Consider the following 23,607-nt stretch of genomic DNA (forward strand, 5'->3'; position numbering starts at 1 on the left):
TTTTAAAACAAATTGGTGCATAAATATTTTAGTACCTACTTAGAAATTGCTAGCTAAGCTAAAAAGCAAAATTATTTTTGAATAAAGGATAATAATAGTTAAAATGCCTAAAAAATAAAAATATGAAAAAAATATTTATTTCATAATTAAGTAAGTATAAAAAATAGTTATAAACATTTATAACATAATAGAGAATTAGCGCTAAACCATCCATCCCTGTAGGAATAATTTATACATATCCTTTGCTAAATAAAAAAAAATATTATATTACACGTAAATAATCAAGTAATAAAAAAATATATAATATAACATTAATATTTAACTGAAACTAATCTATAATTATTTATTAACAGGCAAGGTATATTAAGCGGAACTCTTTTTAGTCCGGGGTTGAGTCTACCCGCGATCAAGGACTGAACACTATGGTATTCCGCATATATCATGAATTGAACGCAGCACTTTGTCCTCTCAGATCGGAAAAATGAATATAATTAATCCTATCGAATAGTTGTAGAGCTGAGCCATGATGGTTTCAATAATAGAATAATATCTACACTGACATGACATACGTTAAAAAGAAGACAATGTATTTTTTTAGTGTATTAATTATCATTCAACCGAAAGAAATTTTCTGTGGGATAGCTAGAGCTTTATAGATATTTTGTCTTGTTAAATATATAATTTTAATTTCTTTCTTTCTTTTCTCTCGTACGCTGCATAGCCTACTGTAGTAGGGTGAGCAGAGACTTACGCCCAATGTTAATAACCAATCCTAATCCAAAAATTGCAACCATAGACTGAAATAGACAGAGATGGAGGTAGGCATGCAGGTTAGTGATTGGATAGATATGTCGGACGTTAACTGGAGATAGGAGATACATTATGAATATTGGGCGTTAGTGTGTGTGTTTGAAATGGGAAAATATAGAATAAGCAAAAAATATTCACGCATATTATATAATTAACCTTTTTTTAAAATAATGATAAAAAAGCAAAACGAATGTTATTAAATATACCGAGTTAAGTTTCAAGCTCATATGGCACATATAAAGCGCTGATTCAAATCGCATTGATTAACATTTTTTTATGGATGATGATAATAATAATAGTATAGCAAATTAGTAGTACATTATAAAATTATAAATGGTTACTTTTTTATATAAAATCAATAAACAAATTTTGATAAGCAGTAATTCGAATATAAGATTAAAATGTAAGTTATGTAAATATAACGCGTTATACACCTTTCTAAGTACAATAATGCTCTAATTGATACCAACACTGTAGTTAAAAAAAATATATACGTATATACTTTTATAAAGTAAGAATATCACAATATAAAAAGAAAATAAACATGAATATGAATACTTAAACATAATTTTCTTCTTATTTACTTAGATAATATGGGGAAAAAACAGAGTAACAAATAACTATAATTTCATTGCCTTTGCCAAAAAAAGAAACAACAAAATAAGGAATAAAACATATCCTAAACCACGTTTATTCTTAGATTCCATACAATTTACTACAAAATTCATATAAGATATTAAAATTAATACTAAAATATATTTAAATTAAAACAAAAAAAATATTTTACTTAATATTTTCATGAAGTTTATGAGAGGTATCTATAATATATTGTATTTTTTTCACTTCATGCATTTTTTTGCAGATGAAAGCAAGACAGAGCGGAACTCAACGCCGCGCTATAGATGTTCGATGAATATAATTGTACTCCAAATGTTATGCTTAACCTTACGGAAAAATCATACAAATATAATTGCTATAAGTACAAAAATAATAATTAGTTGTGACAACGCTTTTGTTTAGGCCAGGATAGCATTGGGTTTTTTTAATACCGTTTGTTATGTTGAGATTTATTATAGAGATTCAAATAATGTATCACGTTATAAAGGCATTTACATAATATATTTCTTTAAATAAATAAATAATTGGAACATTAGTTTTATTTCATGCAACCCCGAATTTAATGATTACACGTTCTATTACATTTGTAATATTAAAGAAATTATATTTATTAAATAACTGAAATTATTTATACATAATATGTAGATAAAAACGCAGAAAATTAAATCACTATAGCCTATTTACATACTAAAACTTTAAAAAATATTGATAATCTGTGTGATTGTTTACTTTTAATTGAAATTTACGCAAAGACCACTAAATATAGTGCCAAACAAAAAATACTATTGAATATGTCCTATTAAGTTATACTCTACAGTCTACATTCAATGGACAGATATAAAACAGAATAATTATATAAAATATATATATATATATTTATTTATTTATCAATTATTAAGGCATGTTTAGTTTTATACAATTGACTTAAGCTTATATTATTTTAAATATTGTTTTATAATATATATTTTTAGGCATTACATAAAGTAATCTTATTAAACAATTTTTTTTCTCTCATTTTGCATTGGAGAAAATAAATAAAAGACAATAGGTATAGAGTATTCAATGGATTACATTAATTAGCAAAAAGAAGATTCTGTCGTAGCGCAGCGGGACAAGGAGGTGACTGTACCGCGACGGCAGTGGGTTCGATCCCCACTAGAGGAAGTGAAATATTTATTTACGTTTATATTTCCATTTCTTCGCTCTGGCAGGTGCGGAGGCAAAGCGCGGCGTTGAGTTCTGCCATTCAACACGCAATGCCTCTAAAATCACGCAGAAAGTGCGGAACGGAGTGTCTTAGCCGTAGGTTCCTTCAGCCTACCCTGCTTTATGCGGGATACAGCGTGAAGCTGATTATAAGCAAAAGAAGATAAAATATTTAGCTTAATACAAATACAAAAAAAATTCAATAATTCAAACAAACTTTCATAAGAATAATAAAACGTTAAATTGTGATAATTGTTTTCGTAGTACTTTGTAAACGTAATAATAACACATGAAAAATGAAATAATTATAAAAATAATTATTACAACTATAATTATAGTAGAATAATTAAAAATCATTATTTGTGATTAATTGATTTATAATAAATATTATAAAGGAAATATAATAAATTAGATACAACACTGGGTTATGTTTTTAAGTACTTAAACTTAAAATTATTAATATTATAACTTTACGTACCTTACAACGTAATTAAACGTTAAATTACCCGCCATTTCCATTACCATTCATAATTCGGTCCCAGAATAAAATGATTATTTAAAAAGCGTTACATATAATTAAAAATTAATATGATTAAAGAGATTCTATATCAAACAATTAAATTGCCACTAAATTTTGCTAAAAAATTACGCCTTGCTAGCATTTTCTTTAATTTTTAATGCCTTTTTCCGTCTTCTATTAATAAAAGGGACGAAACACCATAAAGCTGCCCCAAAAACGAGTATAAAACCGAGTGTTACGAACAATGACTTATACGATTTAGTACGTTCATACCATATACCGCATATCGGAGGTCCAATCAATTGTAAAATACCGTTCATAAATAAACTAATTCCGTATGATGACATCAAACGTTCCGTCCCGAGCATTTCCGTCATCACAAGTGCTGTGACACCCACGTTAATGCCTGACGCAATCCCAAATATACAGCAAAACGCACTAATTGCCGAATACGATGTCATTAGGGGAATTACCGATAAACTGATACCGGATAATAATAAACCGGTGATAAAGAAATAACGTTTTGGGGTCAACACTATATCCGATAGTGCTGATCCACCGATTCGCCCTACCAAATCGAGTGCTGAAATAATCGATAAGAGATACGCGCCTAGAGTTTTATCGAAACCACATTCTTCAGCGTACGACGGCACTAACATAATAAAATTCGTATACGATATAGCACATGTGCAGTTGGAAATTAAAATGACTAAATAAATCGGATCTTTTAGGAGTTGTACATCAAAGTATTTATTAGGTTCCTTTTTAGTATCATCTTCTTTAGATTTTTTGCATCCACAGCAATAAGTGATTGGCGCTAGGCTATCGGTTACAGATTTAAGACTAAATTGGGAGGCAAACTCGCTTGGTTTCTCAAACGCTGATAAAGTAGATCCATGAAACGGCGTCGACATATATTGAAAACTTGATGTGGAAGGACTTCGTTTAGGAGTTTTAGGTACTGCCAATTTTTTCCCGAAGGCTTCAGTAGAATTAACCCGACTCGTCTTTCCTTCAGGCACCGATTCCAACAACGACGGATTACTTGGCAAGTGATTAGAAATCTTGCTCGATATATGTTGGAGACCATGTTTTGAAGAGACAGGTGTAGAAATTTTACGAGTTCGTGTAGTTTCTGCGTGTGATACTAAAGCTGCACTGGCTGATCTCGTGAAATTAGGAGATTTTTCGTCCAAAGTTGCTGTTGATTTTTGTTTATGTATTGGTGGGGAGCCATTTTGATATTTATCTGAATTTTCTTCGGGAGTTAGTGTTACTCTTGGGTTGGTATCATCTAGTTCGCTCGGTTCTTCTTCCTCAATAAATGGTTCCAACTGAAAGAAGTATTACAATATATTATAAATACATAGTTAAAAAATCACTAAAATATTTATCTATGGCAACATTCCATATAAAGCTACTTTAAAATGATAAAATTGAAATATGCATTTGCCTGCTATTGGGAAACCTGTGTAACTTCGCGCGTGATGGTGTAAAACGAAGCTTATGCTCTGAAGACATTGCTATTTTTGAGATTTTTATTTGTACATATACAAGAATATTTTTAAATCTCAATAATAACTACAAACCGTTCGAATATAACGGTTTTTTTAACATAAAAAAATATTACTTATAAAAATGTCCAGGCAAAACAAAAATAGGTTGCCACTTAAAAAATAAAACAACAATATTGTAATAAAATACACATTTATTATTTACACAAAAATTCACAATATTCATCATCATCATTAATGTAATAAGAAAAAGTAAATAATAACATGATATTCACTTATATAATTGGCCTGTGATAATTTACCTTTGAGGCCATCTTGGCGCAGTGGTACAAGCGTGTGACAGTAAACGCGTCAGTTGTGGGTTCGATTGGGAATATTCAATATTTTCATTAGCTCGCTTTGTCTCGTAACAAGACAAAGCGTGATATTGAACTCCGCCACACACTACGCAATGTCTCGAAAAATTTATTTTATCATACATATTAATAAAACGTAGAAACAAACTTATATTTATAAAGACAACTTCAAAGTTATGTGATGAAAAGTTACGAGTAGTTTTTTCAATTTCTATAATTATATATACAGGGTGAGTCATATTGAACTTTCCGGTTTTGGAAGGACGTTGCACGAAGAAGGGAAGGAGTAGAAGGGTGGGGATGGTGTCATTAGACGCGCCATGACATGCAGTTTTAGTGTGAGCAATGGCTTGGTCGGGACAACATCGTGCGTTCGTAGTTGAAGAGTTTATTAAAAATGGCGGCTCCGTGATCACAACACAGCGTGCGTTCCGTTTACATTTTGCTATTGGTCGACGTGATCCCATTCCCACTGGACCAACAATCAGAAATTGGGTATCAAATTTTAGAGCAACATCATCAGCATTAAAAACAAGACCACAAGGCCGAATTAGGACGTCAACGTCAGCGGAAAACGTGGATAGAGTGCGGGCTTCAATTCAACAATCCCCTCGGCGTTCTGTTCGGAAACATGCCGCTTCACTAGGATTATCTTTCAGTAGTGTCCGCAGAATACTGCATAGAGACCTTAAATTTCACCCATACAAGATTCAGGTAGTGCAAGAATTAACAGTTAGAGACTTAGACACACGAACAAATTTATGCCGCGACATTCAGCAGATCCCCCGCACTGCTGTTTTGATCTTCAGTGATGAGGAACATTTTCACCTCGCCGGAACTGTCAACAAACAGAATTTTCGATACTGGGCTGAGAATAACCCACGAAACCTACACGAACGACCACTTCACAGCCCTCGAGTGACAGTGTGGTGCGCTATTGCAGAGTTTGGTGTGTGGGGTCCCTATTTTTTTGAAGAAGATGGTCAAGTCGTCACAGTTACCTCTGCTCGGTATTGCGACATGCTTGAAACTTTTCTGAAACCGAAATTGGAGGAATTAACGCAGAATCATGACAACGATAACATCTGGTTCCAACAAGATGGTGCTACAGCCCATACATCCAGGCGTTCAATGGAAATCCTGCGACAAATGTTTCCCGGTCATCTCATTTCTTTGCGAGGTGACGTTGGGTGGCCGCCGAGATCACCTGATTTAACCCCCTGCGATTTCTTTCACCTGGGGTTACCTGAAGGAAAAGGTGTACACGGATCGTCCCCGAACCATCGATGAACTGAAGGCTGCAATCACGGAAGAAATCAATGCTATTCCGCTGAATATGACTCGACGAGTAATGGACAACTTCCGGGAAAGGCTTCAGCAGTGTGTGGTCAATGGAGGTAGACATTTACAGGATATCATTTTTAAAACCAACTAAATTAAAACTGCATGTTATGTGCTTTCAAACAATAAAATAATTTTTACTGCATGTCGCTTTGTTTTTAATACACACCTTATTGAAATCGGAAAGTTCAATATGACTCACCCTGTATAAATAAAATACATTATATTTTTTGCACATTCAATACGAATAAGGAATGAAAATGGAATGAAAGGAATAAAATTCATAAATTTGTGCCACATTTATATAAAACATTTGAAATATCCAGAATATAGTTTATAAACACTAATTTTAAAATGATAATTTCTAACAATTATGTTGAAAAATATTTCCGTATAGGAATAACATAATTTTTTACATAAAGATTTGAAAAAAAAAAACTATAGTACTAAAGTTGTAAGTTTAAAGATTAACAAACAACTATCTATATAAAGAAAAAAATATACCGAAAAACAGACAACTGTTTGTAATTTCTAAACTTCCTAATACTAAAAATATATAAGTAATAAAATTTCTTTAAAAAAAGTCTTATAGACTTATACGACACGTATAGTAATAATTAAAGGTTTTTTATTCATTCATTCATATATTAACAGTAAATAAATAAATCAGCTTCACGCTGTATCCCGACACGGCAGGGCAGGCAGACGGAACCTAGTGTGAAGACACTCCGTTCCCCACTTTCTGCCGAATTCTGGAGACTTTGCGTGTTGAGTGGCAGAACGAGTGACAGAAAGAAGAAATGGAAATATAAACGTAAATAAATATTTCACTTCCTCGAGTGGGGATCGAACCCACAACCGTCGCGTTACAGTCACACCCTTGTGCCGCTGCGCCACGACGGCCTCATATATATTAACACTATATTATAAAATAGGTTGTATATAAAATTAATAGGCAACAAACGAGACGAAAATATTTTTTACAAAAAAAAGCCGACTTCAAACAGTAAACTACCGTTACTTTGTCATGGATCCTATAATCAGAACCTAACGAAATTCGAATCAAACTACCCTTGAAGTTCTTTTCTAATAAAAAAAAAATATTGAAATCGGTTAGCGTGATGTTTAGTAATTCGTCCATTTGTCGCGTTAATACACATTTAAAACTTATGATTTTCTCAAGGATAAAATTGTCGGAACTGGACCAAATTAAAATAGGACCACACGGGAAGCACCAGCTTTCAAAAACAGAATCATCAAAACCCAGTCCAAAGTTCTGAGATAACAAACATTAAAAACAATACAGTTATTTTGATAGCCTCCTCTTTTACGAAGTCGGATAAACAGTAAAAATAATTTTATACACACACATAATTCAGATATTTCTAACAATGTACTAATATGTACTGTACTATATTTAATATATTTATTTATTTAATATTTAAAAAAAAACTATATAAATTTACAATAAAAAAAAAGGTAAAAACTACATTAAAAAATATATCTTTTGGTATTAATATAATGGTAACATTGAACAAAAAAACATGCCATTCAAATAAAAATATCTGACCAGCGATGATAATAGGAACAAGGTATAAATGATTTTGTACTTTTCTAAAGCCCAATTACAATACAGATAAAATATAACGAATACAATATATTTTTTGTAATCTGTATTATTAAAATAATTATTTAATATATAATATATGATATGTATCTGTTGTCATTTAAGGCATTTTATGTAGAATATGGTACTGGAAGCTATACTTATTACGAAGAAAATTAATATAAATTTCTTAAAAAAAAAAACATATAGCCGTTAACAGATTAAAAGTACGTGTTAATAGCATTACAAATACGAACAACAGAACGCTAGGTACAAAACCGTAAGTGAGCTTTTATAAGTTTCGATATGGCGGACTTTTGAACGTATAGTTAACTTAATCCAGTCACTTGGACCAAGAGGCGAATTTACAAATTCTGCTTCGGCTAAAATATTTAAATAGAATTAAAATTTTTAGTAACATAACTAAATAACCATTTAAGTTTTTAAAAGTACATGAAACTTTAATAAAAAGAGCAACAATTAAAGTCGTCCGGGAAAATAATAAAACTTAATTCAAAATCATATTTCAAATTAGGAATGACAATAAAAATATAATAAAATTTATCGCTTTAAAACCCCCTTTCAAAAGATTATCCATAATCGATATCTATCTTAATTCCCTCAAATTGGACTGAAACATTGGACGCATTAAAAAATCACGCCTTTTGAGTCTGCGCGTTCATTCTTTTCTTTTTACGCCTATTTATAAATGGCATGAACAACCACAGCGACGCACCGCCGATGAAAATAAATCCAAAAGTAACAAACATGTGATTATAATTTTTATCGTGTTCAGCCCAAATTCCACAAACCGGCGGTCCTATTAATTGCAAAAGGCCGTTAACAAATAAACTTATTCCATACGACGACATCAATCTATCAACGCCCAAGATCTCAGCCATGACTAAAGTTGTCACACTGTTGTTGACACCCGATGCAAGTCCAAAAAACGCACAAAAAACGCTTATTGTTACGTACGTTTTTAAAAACGGTATGATTACTAAACAAATGCCTGAGAATAGCAGACCACCGACGAAAAAGAACGATTTTGGCATGAAATTTAGATCGCATAACGCCGATCCGCCTATACGTCCTACTAAATCCAATGCTGATACTGTACTTAATAGATAAGCACCTCTAGCTTTATCAAAACCTATAGTTTTAGCGTGGTCTGGTAACAAAATGATGAAATTGGTGCACGAAATAGCTACAGTACTGCTCGATATTAAAATTACCAAATAAGTAGGATCAGTTAGTAGAGATATATCAAAAAACTTATTAGGTTCCTTCTTTTCTTTCTGTTTACAACAAAAACAACAATACGCAACATCGGCTACACTTTCCGTGACCGATTTAAGTGAAAATTGGGACGCGAATTCATTTGGTTTGTCAAAAGCTGAAAGTGTTGAGCCATGGAAAGGAGTAGAAACGTATGCAAAACTAGATGTCGACATATTTCTTTTGGGACCGACTACACTAAGTCGTCTACCAAATGTTTCTTGCGACCCTAACTTCCCTATTGAAGTTGAACTTAAATTACTTTTGGCTATCGGTCTTGTGTTAGAAAGTTTGCGTTTCGACGCATTATATTTCAAATTTGTTGTCGAGTTCATACAATTTTGACTGTTATGTATATGGACTTGTGATAATTGTGGCGCTATTTCCTTTTGTCCTTCCGGTAAGCCGTTTTGTTTGTCTGTCACTGCATAAGTCTCGTCATAGGTGTCTAACGGTTCTTCTTCCTCGAACAGAATATCATCCTGTAAATAATATTAGTGATAATTATTCTACAACACCAACTGACTATATTATAGCTACTTCTACATTATAACATCTATTACAAACAAGAAAATCCACAACACTAAATTATATTCCCATATATTAGTACCTAAGTCTACTTTCACACTACTATATATGTATGTATAAACACTATAATATTTACAATAACATATATTATCTATTAATATAGACATTTAAATAATCAATAAATATTTATCATCAAAAAATTATTTAAATATCAATCTTTGTTATATACTCGACTGTCAATAAATCAATCAGTCATATGTCATAATATTTATAAAAAATATCCTCTAAATTATATATTGTCTGTTAAAAAAACCATATAAGTAAATACTAAGTATTTTTAATATCACAAAAAGCCATCATCATACAACATGGCTACATAAAAAGAATGTTAGAAGCCTGTGTATAATCTACAACACATACATAATCACTTTCAGTATAATCATTATAATCACATTGTTTTTAATTACATTATAGCGAGTGTATTATTTCTGATAATGAAACAAGTCTTTGTAGAAAGTGATTATTCCGTGAATGAAGGAATGAAGTAAAGTAGCGTGCAAAGCGTATGTAACGTGCGTTAGACAATATAAATGTAAATAAATACACATAATAATGATATAAAATGACGATATGTTTAAATTAGTGGTACCAATTATGATATAATTTTGAAATTTCGAAAAAAAAATATTTATTTAAATAAGGAAATGTAAATAATAATTTATCAAATTCTTAATTCAGAAAAAAAATTGAAATATGAAAAATAATCCATAATAAAACGAATATTACCACTAAATTAAAATAATCATGAGTTAGTTTGTAAATAATAATACATAAACTGAAAGTAACATGGATTTTGAAGGTGACAATATGAATGAAAACTATTTTGAATATTCAAAAATAATTAGACTTTTAATTGTTAATAAAATTTTATAAGTAGTCGTCAATAATTTATTGCAATAATTATCCAGTCAAATAATTGATCAAGCAACCAATTGGACATAGTTATATCATATATGTATATTTTAATATAAATTGTGATATCGATAACCTTCTTTGATTTAATTTTGACTGAAGACGATTTGGTCACAGATGAGATCCCAATCCGGGATATAAATTATTTTCATTGTGGCACTCTAACAAGACAAAGCTTGACGTTGTGTTTCACCATTCATCACGCAACGTCTCAAATTCGGACGGAAAGTGAAGAACAGAGTGTTTTGACACTAGGATCTATGACTTTGAAAAAATGTTATAATACAAAATAATTTAACATGTCCAAAATAATTCAATTTATTGACCAAACTAAAATCATTACTTAATACAAAATGATAATAATTGTTAATAAATAGTTTTCATTTGAAAGCAAGAAAAAATTGTAAACACATGTACATATGTATCTTACTTGATGTTTCATCGATCGTGAAGACTCGGTTCATTTTCAAAAACACACACAAAAACGCGTTTGGAAATAAATTTTGAATACTCATTTCGGAATATATAAAAATAAAATTTCGAATATGTCAAATAATAATAAAACATTTTGAATATATAAAAAAAGTATAAATACGAATTTATAAAAAAATATTTAATTTATAAACTGAGTTTAAAAAATATTAACGTAAATTTAAAAAACAATTGAACTTATTAAAGACAATTTAAACGTTTAGAGATCATTTCTAATAATAAATAGCTTTTAACTTTGTTTCATTGTGCAACAGTACTATCAGTCATTATCAATACTGTCAGTCGTGACCGCTCTTAAGTATGGTTTTCCGAACTATGGGGCATTGTACACTCGCGCGAAATAAATTATCATCTAACTAAGGTAAGCTACGGTAAGATAAGGTAAGGTAACTTCAGGGCGGCCACGATTCGGCTACCTTACTGCAATGACAGTACTGACAGTAGTATAAATACTGACAGTGACTGACAGTAACTAACAGTGACTGACACTTCATATAAAAACATCTTACCTGATTCCCATCATCATCTTCCTGTACTTCCTTATATTTCTTAACCATGTGCTCCTCCACGGGCTGGAACAGTAACGCCGCGGCCCACACGTTGAGCATTATACCACCGAGTATTAACACTGTGCCTCTGTTTTCAAAGAAATTAGATATATTTAAATTCATATTAAATTTTAACTATAACATAAACTTGCGTTAGCATGGAAGAATATAAAATTTTATTGTTCAAAATGATGTAAAAAAAATACAAAAATATACTCTGGTAACGAGGTGAAGCGCGTCATCGAATACCGCTACTCAACATGCAATACCTCCAGAATTCGGTGGGGAAATGGGGAACGGAAGTGTCTTAATGTTAACTGAGTGTCTTAACAGTAGGTTCCCTTTGCTTACTTTATATGCGGGATACAGCATTTAACTACAAATAAAAAAGTAAGAAAAAGTGTAGACTACGTGTTTGTAGTGATTAACAGTAAAGAAAATACATCAGCGGCAGTGAGACATCGCCTGAATGTAAAGGTGATCGTAGTGAGTTCGATTCCCATGAGGTGGAATAAATTTCACTTTCACTGGTATGAAAAAATGCGACATTGAATTTCAGCCCTAAACACTATACGAAACATTAATACATCCAAAGTTTCTCTATAATTTTCTCGGATAAAAACACCAATAATGTAAGTTTTATCCAAAAGGTAGGATTTGAACGAGTTACCTTTTTGTATACACAAATAAATAAATACAAAAAAATAAAAGAAAAGAAAAATATAGTCTCGTAATCGTGGTCGTCCTGAAGTTAGCTGTAGATGGCAACACAGTAATGTATGAGTTTTCAACTTCAGTTCAGAAAGCCTAACTTCAAAACGGCCACGACTTGCCAACCGTATTGTAATACTCACTTATAACCATAAGTCTCCAGCAACACCCTCAGGACCGGAGGCAGTATGATGCTGCCGAATGCCGACCCGGACATGCAGATGCCGTTAGCGAGGCCGCGCAGGCGCACGAAGTACGAGGACACTATATACACCGTGGGGGGGAACGCCAGGCCCGCGCCCGTGCCAACCATCGCGCCGAAACTTTAAACAAGAAAATAAAAGTTACGAAAAAAATAAATATTTCTTTATATATATTGAAAAAAGAAATGAGGAAAATACAAAAAAAACTACAAAAAGGAAAACAGAAGTCCATTTTTGATGACACTTTCATTTTTATCTCATAAAATTTCATCCATGTTGAATTTTCATATTGTAAAAATAATCTATAATAAAAAAAATAGGCAATCTAAAAATTAAAAATATATATATATTAAGGAGATATTTAATTTCTTAATTTACGCGCCGAATAAATACATCAAATCAAAACATCTAGCATCATATTCCGCACACAGCAGAGGGAACCTAGTGTTAAGATACTCCGTTCCCACCTTTTCGCCGAATTTTTCGAGGGTTCGATCGCCTTCCAAAAATAATGCGCTAGATTGCGTCTTCTTACCCTGCTATATGAGGAAAGAGCGTGAAGCTGAAAAAATTATAAATATATAATAATAACAAAAAATGCTTACCTAAAATACAAATAAGTAATAGAATACGCCCAACTGCTAAAAATCATTCCAAAAGCGGCAAAACTACCGCCAATCAACACAACAGTCCTGTACGACCATTTCACAGATAATATAGATGATATTGGACCTGAGAAAAATATATTTGCATTTTATCCCACATTTTATCCCGAATATGGCAGCGTAGGCAGAGGGAACCCAATGTTAATACATTCCATTTCCAACGCACAGCTGATTTTATCATTGGCATTACCTGTTGAGTAGCTGAACTCAACGCCGCGTGCCGCGCGTTGCCTTTTTACCAGAGCGGGGAAATGGGGAGAAAACCAACTGAAATATTTTTTTTTTTACCGTCACGCCGCGCTGTATCCCGCTTATAGGGGGCAGGGCAGGGAAGGCAGAGGGAATCTTATATTGAATACACTCTGTTCCCCACAGGGAAGTCTGCCCAACATTTGAGACATTGCGTATTGAGTGGCGGAACATAAAACCGTGTTTTGTCTTAAGCGAGGATTTTTTGAAACATTATTCCCTTCCCTTCCTCCCTTCCCTCATGGTTTGACCATAAGTTCCTGAGATCAGCAAGTAGGTACAACCAAACCAACTCTTCAGCTTCATTACTCCAATATTAAGTATAAACAGGTAAAAACTTACCTAAACTACTGTACAAGAAGTAACATAACGCAACGATGCCCAGCGACGCTGACGGCGAACACTCGAACACGTCATTAAACTCCACTAGCAAAACGCCGAACGACTTTATCGTGCCCGGTATTAATATATTCACTAGCATTGCACCTGGAATTATGTAAAAAAAATGTTATCTTCACGCTGCTTCTCGCATATGGCAGGGAGGTCAGAGAGGACCTAGTGATAAGACACTCCCCACGGAACAAGCAAATTACCGAGACAGCGTGTAGTCACAGAACTCAGAGCGAAGAAACTAAAATATTTAGTTCTAAGAGGGACTCGAACCCACAAGTGTCGCGTTTATAGTTACACGTTATACGTTAGTTAAACACGACAGGTTGTGGGTACAATTCTCAATCAAGGAAATAAAATATTTAATATTTTCATTTCCTCCCTCTGGTAAAGAGGCAAAGTTCATAGTTGAATTCCGCCACTCAACACGCAGTATCACCAGAATTCAGCGGGAAGTAGAGAAACGAAATGTTGTGCAGGTTCCTAAGTTTCTTAGCCTGAAAAAAAATGTGTTTTTCATTTCTAAACAATTTTCCAAACATTGCAAGCTCAAAAGTGATTATAATGATAAATATCTCCGCTTCATAGTTTTGTATTCCTACCATGAGATTAATATGTAGATATATTTTTATTTAATATTCGTGAATATAAATTTTGTAATACTAGAAATCTTATCTTACTCAGATTACTAATATTATAAAACTTAGTTTGTGAGGATAGATATTCGTTCCTCTTTCACGCAAAAAGTCCTGAACGGATTTAGATGAAAGTAATATAACTTATATATTATATCTACACCCCAATATAATATAGGCTAGAATATAAGTAACTATTTTATATAATTTATATAATATAACAATTATATTATATAATTTATATATATAATATAACAATAACTTATATGAGGGCGACGCCGCTGATACAAATATAAATCTCCCTCACTCTTTTAATATAGTTATATTTTTAAAGGTGGAACGGAATTAATTGTAAGAAAAAAACTGGATTTTAATTTGAACCCAGGACTATCGTATTTCTTTCTATTAAAAGTAGGAAATCATATAATAAGAAATTGTTAAAATTACGAATATAAACACGATTAAAAGTGCTTTGTGAAGTAATTTCTCATCATCCTGGCCGTATTGTCACGGATACTATCAGGTCAGCAAATTTAACGGCATGGAGTGGGTCCCAGTCGCGTCGCAACGTTCTTTTATTCATTGACACATAGATAGTTAGACAGATAGATAAATAAATAGATATAAAGGTCAAACTGATAAAACCATAAAAAATGACTAAAAAATCCGTTACCTACGAGTACACACCATCCCCACTTTCCATCCGGTGGTACCATCTCCCAATCTCTTTCAGGTGCAGGACCAATGGTGAACCTACCACCCACAGCGCCGGTCTCATCTTCTGGTAGTTTCACTGAAAAGAATAAAAGAAAGAGTTTATTCTTCCATCCTCTATTTTTATTTTTAAAAAGCTGTTTGTGAAGACGCTGTTTTGAAATTGTGTTGAGGCTGTGGTGCACGCTCTGAGTCAGAGCCACAAGACATGGTGTGGCAATGCCTGGAGTCCGGACCACAAGTGGAAAACGTAATGACACAAAGTTTTCAGCCCATCCTGACATATGCCTCGAATTCAGAAGAATTTGGCAAATGGAGAATGTAGTTTTTTAATACTGGCTTTTTTTCACGCCTTTTCCCGCATATAGCAAGATAGCCTAGCACCATGTTCTGCTGTTTGCGGAAACGGGCGTGAAATAAAATGTAACGCTCATTTTCTTTCATAGGATTTCCCATATATTTAATGACGCGATATTGTCTTAATGCAGCGTTCTGGAGTTCCAGATTTCAAACTCTGTACTGGCATTCGTCCAAACAGTTTAGTTATAACGTTGAAGTTTAGCTAAAAATAACATTTTCCCAATTATTCGAATGAATTTTGTGTATCATAATTTTTGTATGACTCTTTTGTTACACCTACCTATCTTTCGTGGCAATGCAAAATAAATTAAAACGTATTATTCCCAGGCCGTCGCGACGCAGGGGCACAACCGTAGGTCTGAAAACGCGACGGTTGTGAATTCGATTCTCAGAGCCTTAAAAATTAGGCGGAAAGTGAAGAACGGAAGTGTTTAAAAGGGGAACGGATCTACCACTAGGTTCCCTGGTTTCTTCTGATACAACAAGAAACAAAGAAAAAAATTTTTAAAAAGTCGCTTCAAATTGATGTGATGAAACTTAAATATTTCAAATTAGGCAATAGATTTTAATATAGTTAACATAATTATGTACTGCCTACTGTGAACAAAGCGAACCATTGAAAATGATAAATTTGAAGTGTAACATTTTTATCTTGGTGCGTATAAAAAAGGATTTAGGAATGAAAAACCTATACATATTCATAATATTTACACTTCCTACACGTTATCATTAAACCATGTAAAGACGAGCAAAGCCGCGTGCAGATCGCTACTTAAATAATAAAATGAAAAAGAAACCATTAAAGCCGCTGTAACATTGTTGTTATTGTTTTATCTCCATAAAATGTCTATAGTAATAAAAATAAACCCTCCGCCCACTCATCGTGTAATGTTTCCTAATGGCCGATAAATGAAACTATTATAAGGTATAGCTAAACCTACATATGTATTGGTTCACGCTGTAACCCGCACATCGTAGGGTAGGCAGAGGGAACCTGGGAAGAAACTCCGTTCCCATTAGGACAGTAAAAGCATTGCGTGTTGAGTTGCGGAACTCAACGCTGCGCAAAATAGTAAATATTTCACTCTAACGGATGGGAATCGCACTATGACCGTCGCGTTTACAGTCGCACGCTGTTGAGGGCGACTCGTTCTTATGTGGCGTGGTTCTTGCCCACCCCAGAATAGTCCATCCACCCCAGAATTTTTTACAAAATTAAAATTCTACTAACGAAAAATAATCTTAAGAGGAATTTATTTATTCAAATGTAAAGTTCGAACCTAACACAATCTTCCCCAAGCCGACTGGTCCTCGTGGGGAAGAGACCGCAACCCTCCAACTAATCACAAAAGAAAAAATGATAACAAATCACAAAAAATCTAAAATCTACGTTGGTTGGAGGAGGCCTTTGCTAACTGGCAAACGGACTTACAGAAAATAAAAAAGGATCAAATATACGAATAGTTTTAATAAATATTATGTTGTATTAGTATTTACATGCATATGTGTAGTGAAACGACTAGTTAATTGTATATTCTGTTATATCCGAATAAAAGGCTTATTTATTAAAAGTTCGAACCCCCACCAGAAAATATCTGTAGATACGCGCATGCTGCTATCACATCTAGATAGCATACCACTAAAACAAATAAACAGATGTCCATACTACATACACATACACACATGTAACCTGAACTACAATTGAAGTTTATTGAACTTGTTTGTGATAAAATGAACTCATTCTTATCAATGGGTTTTTTATTAACTGACATTACCTGCTCATATTTTTTTTATCTTTCATATATCAACCGTATTTTTATATATAAACTTAGGTATCTTATTAAAATTTTAAATCAAAGTACAAATTAATTTAAAACTAAACTATATCTAAGATTACTGCTTTCAATGTTACAGAAACAGTAATCTATTTAAACCCAAATTAATCTAACTTAACCTACGACTTAGTTATTCCACGATGGAATAAGTGTGGGAAAAGAAGAAATTCCTTTCCCACCGGCGCCGGTCACCCGACCTCTCTCTCGTCAGCATTTTCTGGAGCTCGGTCGTCTATCAGACGGACACATTGTACTGGCTGTATTATCTAAGGCCACTGTAGCATAATTAGGTAAGCAATTTTTATAATTAATATATCAGTGTGAAATACGTTCAAAAAATACATTTTCTGTAGCTTTCTACAAGCGAAACGAGCGAAGCGAAAAAGGGGTTGCTTTACCCCCGTCTAATTTTAAATATAATCATCATTACGATTTAAGATTTGCATCCACTACCATCAACTTAAACCACGTCACAGCTGCGCCACAGGGCACTAGACGACTAAACCATTTATATAATGAAAGTAGTTTATGTAAATATTGACACGTAACTGTTTAGCAGTAAAGGAGATAAGGCGGTAGATAATAAATACTTAAAAAACATTTGTTAGAAAAGCCTGCTTACAAGTTTACACTTTGAATAAATAATATGTTTCTACATTATTTTTTAATGGAAAATATTATAAGATAAAATAAAAAATTCTACAGAAATATTCGATATCTTTGTACATACGTACCTACATACATATATTTTACTATTCTGATCGATATAGTAGTGATATATATAATTTATATATCTCAATATAAATTATATATATCACAAATAATGTCTTGCTATTCTGATCAACATGACAAACAACTTACTGGGACGAATCCTTTTATATTTTATCTGCGACATTTTTAAGTAAACACAATCTCACTTCAAAGAAATAGAACAATAAATAAAGAATAATATATTTCTAATCCAGAGAAAAAGAATGACAGCAATCTTAAACAACCCAAGACATAAAATTGTAACAGTTGACACAATAGAAGCTTAAAAATTTTGAATTACCCTCAATGATTTTTTTTTAATTTTCATATATATTTCTTAGTGATTAGTTTTATGCTGTATCTCGCATATCACGGGGAGGGTGGGCAGGCATATTCGACCTAGTGTTCGAGACATTGCGTGTGGAGTGGCGGAACTTAACGCCGCATTTTGTGTTGGTATTTGTATCAGAGTGAGTAAATGAAAATAATGCATTGGCAGAGTGGGAATCAAACCTATAACCGTAGCCATGCCAACCTCAGTTGAGCTTTTTTAATTTATTTATAATTTTTTCATAGAATCGCGTTTTCGCCCATTGCTTGGTAGGTGGCGAAACTCAACACCGCGCCCTCTCTCGTGACAATCGTCGCGCCCTGATAGTAAGTATATCATTCATTTTTGGCACCGTAGGCTTGTCTATTACGTCATGCCCATATCAAATGGTTTTTTTATCATCTTTTAGATAATACTCATGTTTTTATAAACAATATTATAAACGAGACGCCTTATATTTAAAAAAAAAGTGGTGTAATTTTAAAATTATTACGTCATCGATTAATATGTTCAAAACTCTTTCTCCACTTTTTGCCCATATTTGAGAGATGATCGCGTATTAAGTTGCGGAACTCAACGCCGCATTTTGTTTATAGTATCACTTTTTTTAGTTTCACGCTGTATCTCGCATATAGATGGGGACGCAGGGAGAATCTGGGAACTCAATGTTAAGAATCTCCGTGTCCCATTTTCCGCCCAATTCTTGAGGCATTGTGTGTTGAGTGGCGGAACTTAATCCCGTGCTTTACTTCTTTGCTAGAGCGGGAAAATGAAAATATTAAATATTTCACTCCCCTCAGTCGTATTACTAGAACCGAGAAATAAAAAGAAATATATAACCATGCCACCGAGTAGAAATCGAACCAACAAGTACAACCATCATGTACAATAAAATACTTTTCATTTCGTCACGATAGCGTCAACAGATCATAAAAACCAATAATAAAGCTGAATAATAAAAATTCTTCGCCATTTAAGGCAAACAAGATGATTAACAAAAACTGGTCAAGTGGGAGTCGGCCTAAACCGAGGGTTTCATATTAATTTCATGATTGTAGGGCAATAAGAATTACTGCTTATAAGAATCAACAAATTAAAGTGTATGCCTAATACATTTATTTTCTAGTTTTCAGTACAGTACACTACGCAACTGTGTCTCAATACAAATGTATGAAGGTAACTAGGTACAAATATATTTACAAACTAGTGGACCCGGACGCGGCTACGCCTGCTTGAACTTTAAGAATATTTATAATAATAATAATAATAATAAAGCCTTTTATTTTCCTATAAACATAATATTGTACATATTTAACAGAATTTACAAAATTAAAGTTATAATTAAAGTTTACAGTAACTTATACTACTCATTACTATATTCCTTATATATTTATTTGTTTTATTTATTTTACTTATTACTATATTCCTTATTTTTTTTTGTTTTGCTTGTATATATGTATATGTTTCTCTCTCTTTTATTTACTTGTATTTTAGCTTAGATTATAGGAACCTCTTGGTGAGTATAGGCCTCCTCCATTTTTCTCCATGTTTTCCTATTCTGTGCTAGTCTTAACCAGTTTTTCCCTGCAATGGACACTATGTCATCTGCCCATCGCTTTTGTGGTCTGCCCACTTTTCTTCTTCCTTGTGGGCCGACCCATTTAGTGGCTTTGAGAGTCCATCGCTGGTCAGTGCATCTCGCGACGTGGCCAGCCCAGCCCCATTTTAATCTTAATGTTTTATGCAATGCATCGGTCACTTTTGTCTGTTTTCTTATATCTTCACTTTTTATCTTTTGAATTTTTCTTAGGTGTAACATGCTCCTTTCCATTGCTCGCTGACAAGTTTTTATTTTGTTCTTTGTTTTGCTTGTTACTGTCCACGTTTGGGAGCCATAGGTCAAGGAGGGGAGAATACAAGTGTCCATGATGATTCTTTTCATATTCAATTCATAGTTGCCTTTTAGTATTTCCTTATGGGCCCAGTACTTTTTCCAGGTGCATGTGATTCGTCTGTTGACCTCGTCTTCGTTATTTGTTTTAAGAAATGAAACTTGCTTTCCTAAGTATAAATATTGCTCTACATACTCCAGTTCGACCCCTTCTAGCGATATTTTACTTTTTGAATATTTACTAAATATTATATAATATATTTATTTTTATAAGGATGAATGTCAAAATATAAGTTCATTTTAGGTGACGTTTTCTTAAAACAACAAAGAGACTTTGCAAACCGGTGCTTAGCAACGACGGTTGTTATTAACATGGCAGAATAAATTGCATGTCAAATTAGAAAGTATTTTAATTTATTGGTACATATGTGTAATGTAATGTTATATAACCTATAGCACTTCTGAAGAATGCAGCTTTCATACAAAACAAAAACATAGTAAATTGGACCAGTAGATCCAGAGATCTTAGCGTTCAAACAAACAAACAAACAAACAAACTCTTCCGCTTTATTATATTAGTATAGATTTGTGACTTTTTTTAATAAGTCCAAACCAATTTCCGTTAAGAGTGTTAAACTTCTTCGTGTCTTCTCCATACAACATGACATTGGCGAAGGGATTTGTGCTGAGCGGGCACGTTTGAAATGTCATGTTAGAGTCCTCCCTCCCTCTAGGGGGAAAGTTTATCGCTTTGGAAGTGGATCTCCACGTAATTTCAATAAACCATATATTAACCATATATTTTAAAATAAATATATTTGTTCTTTTAGTTCCATGTATGAGTAAGAGTTCCGTTCATTTTCTTAATTATGTATAAAATCGTTAAGCTTTCTTACCTTAGTACCACTACCTACTATTTAGTTTAAATAAGAAAGTTTAAAACTATTGTTCTAATTGTTTCGAAATAAAAAGCTATGACATACGGACGAACAGACAAAGAAAAGACTTGGCAAATCCATAAAAAATCCATTGTTTTAAAAATCTGTTACCGGACCCTAAAAAGTACTAATATCTATTTACTCTGTCACGTGACACCCACTTATGTCAATTCCTCACGTTTAAGCAAATGGCGCCATTTAAAATTGATTGATCACATTGTCTTCTGATTGGTTAAGCATATTTAATTGTTTTATAAATCTTTTCGCTGCTCGATGGCATCGTAAGCAAATTAAATTTAGTGTTAAAACATTCCGTTCTCCTTTTCGTATCAGAGCATGGAAATTAAAATAATATTTTTTTCCGACTGTGTTGCGAGTTAGATTCTCACTCGAGGAAATGAAATACATTTACCCTGGGAATGTGCATATTTTATTTTTACATTTGGTTAATATGGTGAAAAAATCAAATACCACATGTGCAAAGCAGCACGCGAATAGTACTTATTACCTTTTATAAAAAAATATACAATAAAAGAGCGCTCACCTTTCTTAGAAGACTTTATAGAGACCGACCCACTCTCCTCAATACGATTAGCAGGCACTATCTGCACTTCATTTCTCTCCAGAAGTTTCTCTTCCGCTTCATCCGAGAAATCCTTTATCGACGGGACAGCCGGCGACGCCATCTTGTTGTCTATTCGAAATGGCCGACCGTGACAAAATGGCGCATATTTTTGTTTTCTAGTGTAGGTGTTCTTTGGAATGTCACATCTACATTTCTTTGAATAATATCAGTCTTGTATTTTGGCTGGTGTTGGTTAATCTGAAACAATAAATAAAACAGTATTAATTATTTTTCAGTTAATGTTAAATTACATCAACACCACTTTGTTTATTAATAAACGAAAATTTAAGCTAGTACAGGACATAATAAAATAACTAGGTTTAAATGTAGGAAATATCTACAAATATTATTATTTATTTAGCTTCATGCTGTATCTTAACAATAGCAAAACTTAACGCAAAGAAATTGAAATATTAAATATTTCATATCGTCGAGTAGGAATCGAACCCACCACCTGTCACGATTGCAGCGGCACGCTTGTTCCCGTGCCGCGACTGGCCTCTCACACCGAAGATTGGAATTTAATGTAATATAACACTATGAAATAACAAAAGGTAAATACGTAGTCGACGCGGACGAAGTCGCGAGCGCAACACTAGCAATAACATAAAAAATATAAATTTCTTTACTATTTTCCTTTTCCTTATAACTAACTTGATATTGGAAATCGTATCCGTAACCTTCGATACATTGCTTAAGTAATCGTGACTTATCTGTGACAGTTGCACTTAATTACTCCAATTACGAAACAAAACCCAGTGATTTAAACAAGGACTAACTAACGATGTGGAAAAATTTTATTTCCTTAAGTACCAGATGTTTAAATGCTAACAAAAGTTGGTAGTCGTGAGTTCAATTTAAAAAATATATATCTTAAAATGGTACAAAATGCTTATTCCGGAATATATTAAAACTTCCTCCTGCTGACTCCGACTACACGACCATTCGGGGAAAAGCGTGATTTTAGAACAAAAATTCATATTGGCACAAGGTAGAACTAGTAGTGGAATGCGTCTATACTTTTATCTTAATAGGTATTATAAAGCAAAAAAGTTTGTTTGGTTAAATGCGCTAATCTCAGGAACTATTGGTTCGAATTGAAAAAAATATTTTTGTGTTGGAGACCAAGTATTCAATCATTTACTCTATAGTATTTTCTCTTTAGTTTTCCATAGACATGGCAACTATTAGTATTTAGTGGTAAATAGCACGCGATCATAAGATATCTTTCAATGCTAAGTCCTTAACCGAAATAACGTCAATTAATATAATTGCTACGCTCAAGCTTCATCAACGATTGTATTATCTGCGCCGTTGGAATTGTTTAGGCTATTTAGTTCATATTGAGGCCCTCGTTGCCTAGTGGGATAGCAACTGACTTGACTTGACTGCGATTGTGGGTTCGATTTCCGTCCGCAGGGAAATTATATTTAAATAAAATAAAAATGAGATTATATTTAAATTATTTTCATTTCCCAGAAGCCAGACCAGAAGGAACCTAGGAACACTTAAGACACTCTG

General features: G+C 33.0%; 2 protein-coding genes across 4 annotated transcripts in view; one reads left to right on the top strand and one right to left on the bottom strand.

Annotated features, from left to right (window-relative positions):
- asf1 (histone chaperone asf1) overlaps positions 1–1,811 on the top strand; it is a 33,264-nt gene extending 31,453 nt beyond the window's left edge. Inside the window, exon 2 of the mRNA XM_085187192.1 lies at positions 1,673–1,811. The gene's annotated coding sequence lies outside the window, so the exon portion shown is untranslated. The remainder of the gene's footprint in view (positions 1–1,672) is intronic.
- The window catches only part of hrm (solute carrier family 16 member hermes), a 29,395-nt gene continuing 5,903 nt past the window's right edge, over positions 116–23,607 (bottom strand). Inside the window, exons 2-8 of one of the 3 annotated variants that reach the window (XM_085187188.1) lie at positions 22,006–22,284; positions 15,316–15,435; positions 13,960–14,103; positions 13,309–13,435; positions 12,644–12,823; positions 11,751–11,877; positions 116–4,488 (exon numbers count right to left, since the gene is read on the bottom strand). In XM_085187188.1, the coding sequence (XP_085043314.1) occupies positions 3,280–4,488; positions 11,751–11,877; positions 12,644–12,823; positions 13,309–13,435; positions 13,960–14,103; positions 15,316–15,435; positions 22,006–22,147 (2,049 nt within the window). In that variant the 5' untranslated portion in view covers positions 22,148–22,284 and the 3' untranslated portion in view covers positions 116–3,279. Of the gene's footprint in view, positions 4,489–6,572; positions 9,732–11,750; positions 11,878–12,643; positions 12,824–13,308; positions 13,436–13,959; positions 14,104–15,315; positions 15,436–18,412; positions 18,573–22,005; positions 22,285–23,607 lie in introns of those variants that run through there. The other 2 variants (XM_085187190.1, XM_085187189.1) reach the window with 2 other exon arrangements.

This window comes from Heliconius melpomene, chromosome 6 (genome assembly GCF_056956725.1).
Source record: "Heliconius melpomene rosina isolate 202511_hmr_F chromosome 6, ASM5695672v1, whole genome shotgun sequence".
NCBI classification, from domain to species: Eukaryota; Metazoa; Arthropoda; class Insecta; order Lepidoptera; family Nymphalidae; genus Heliconius; species Heliconius melpomene.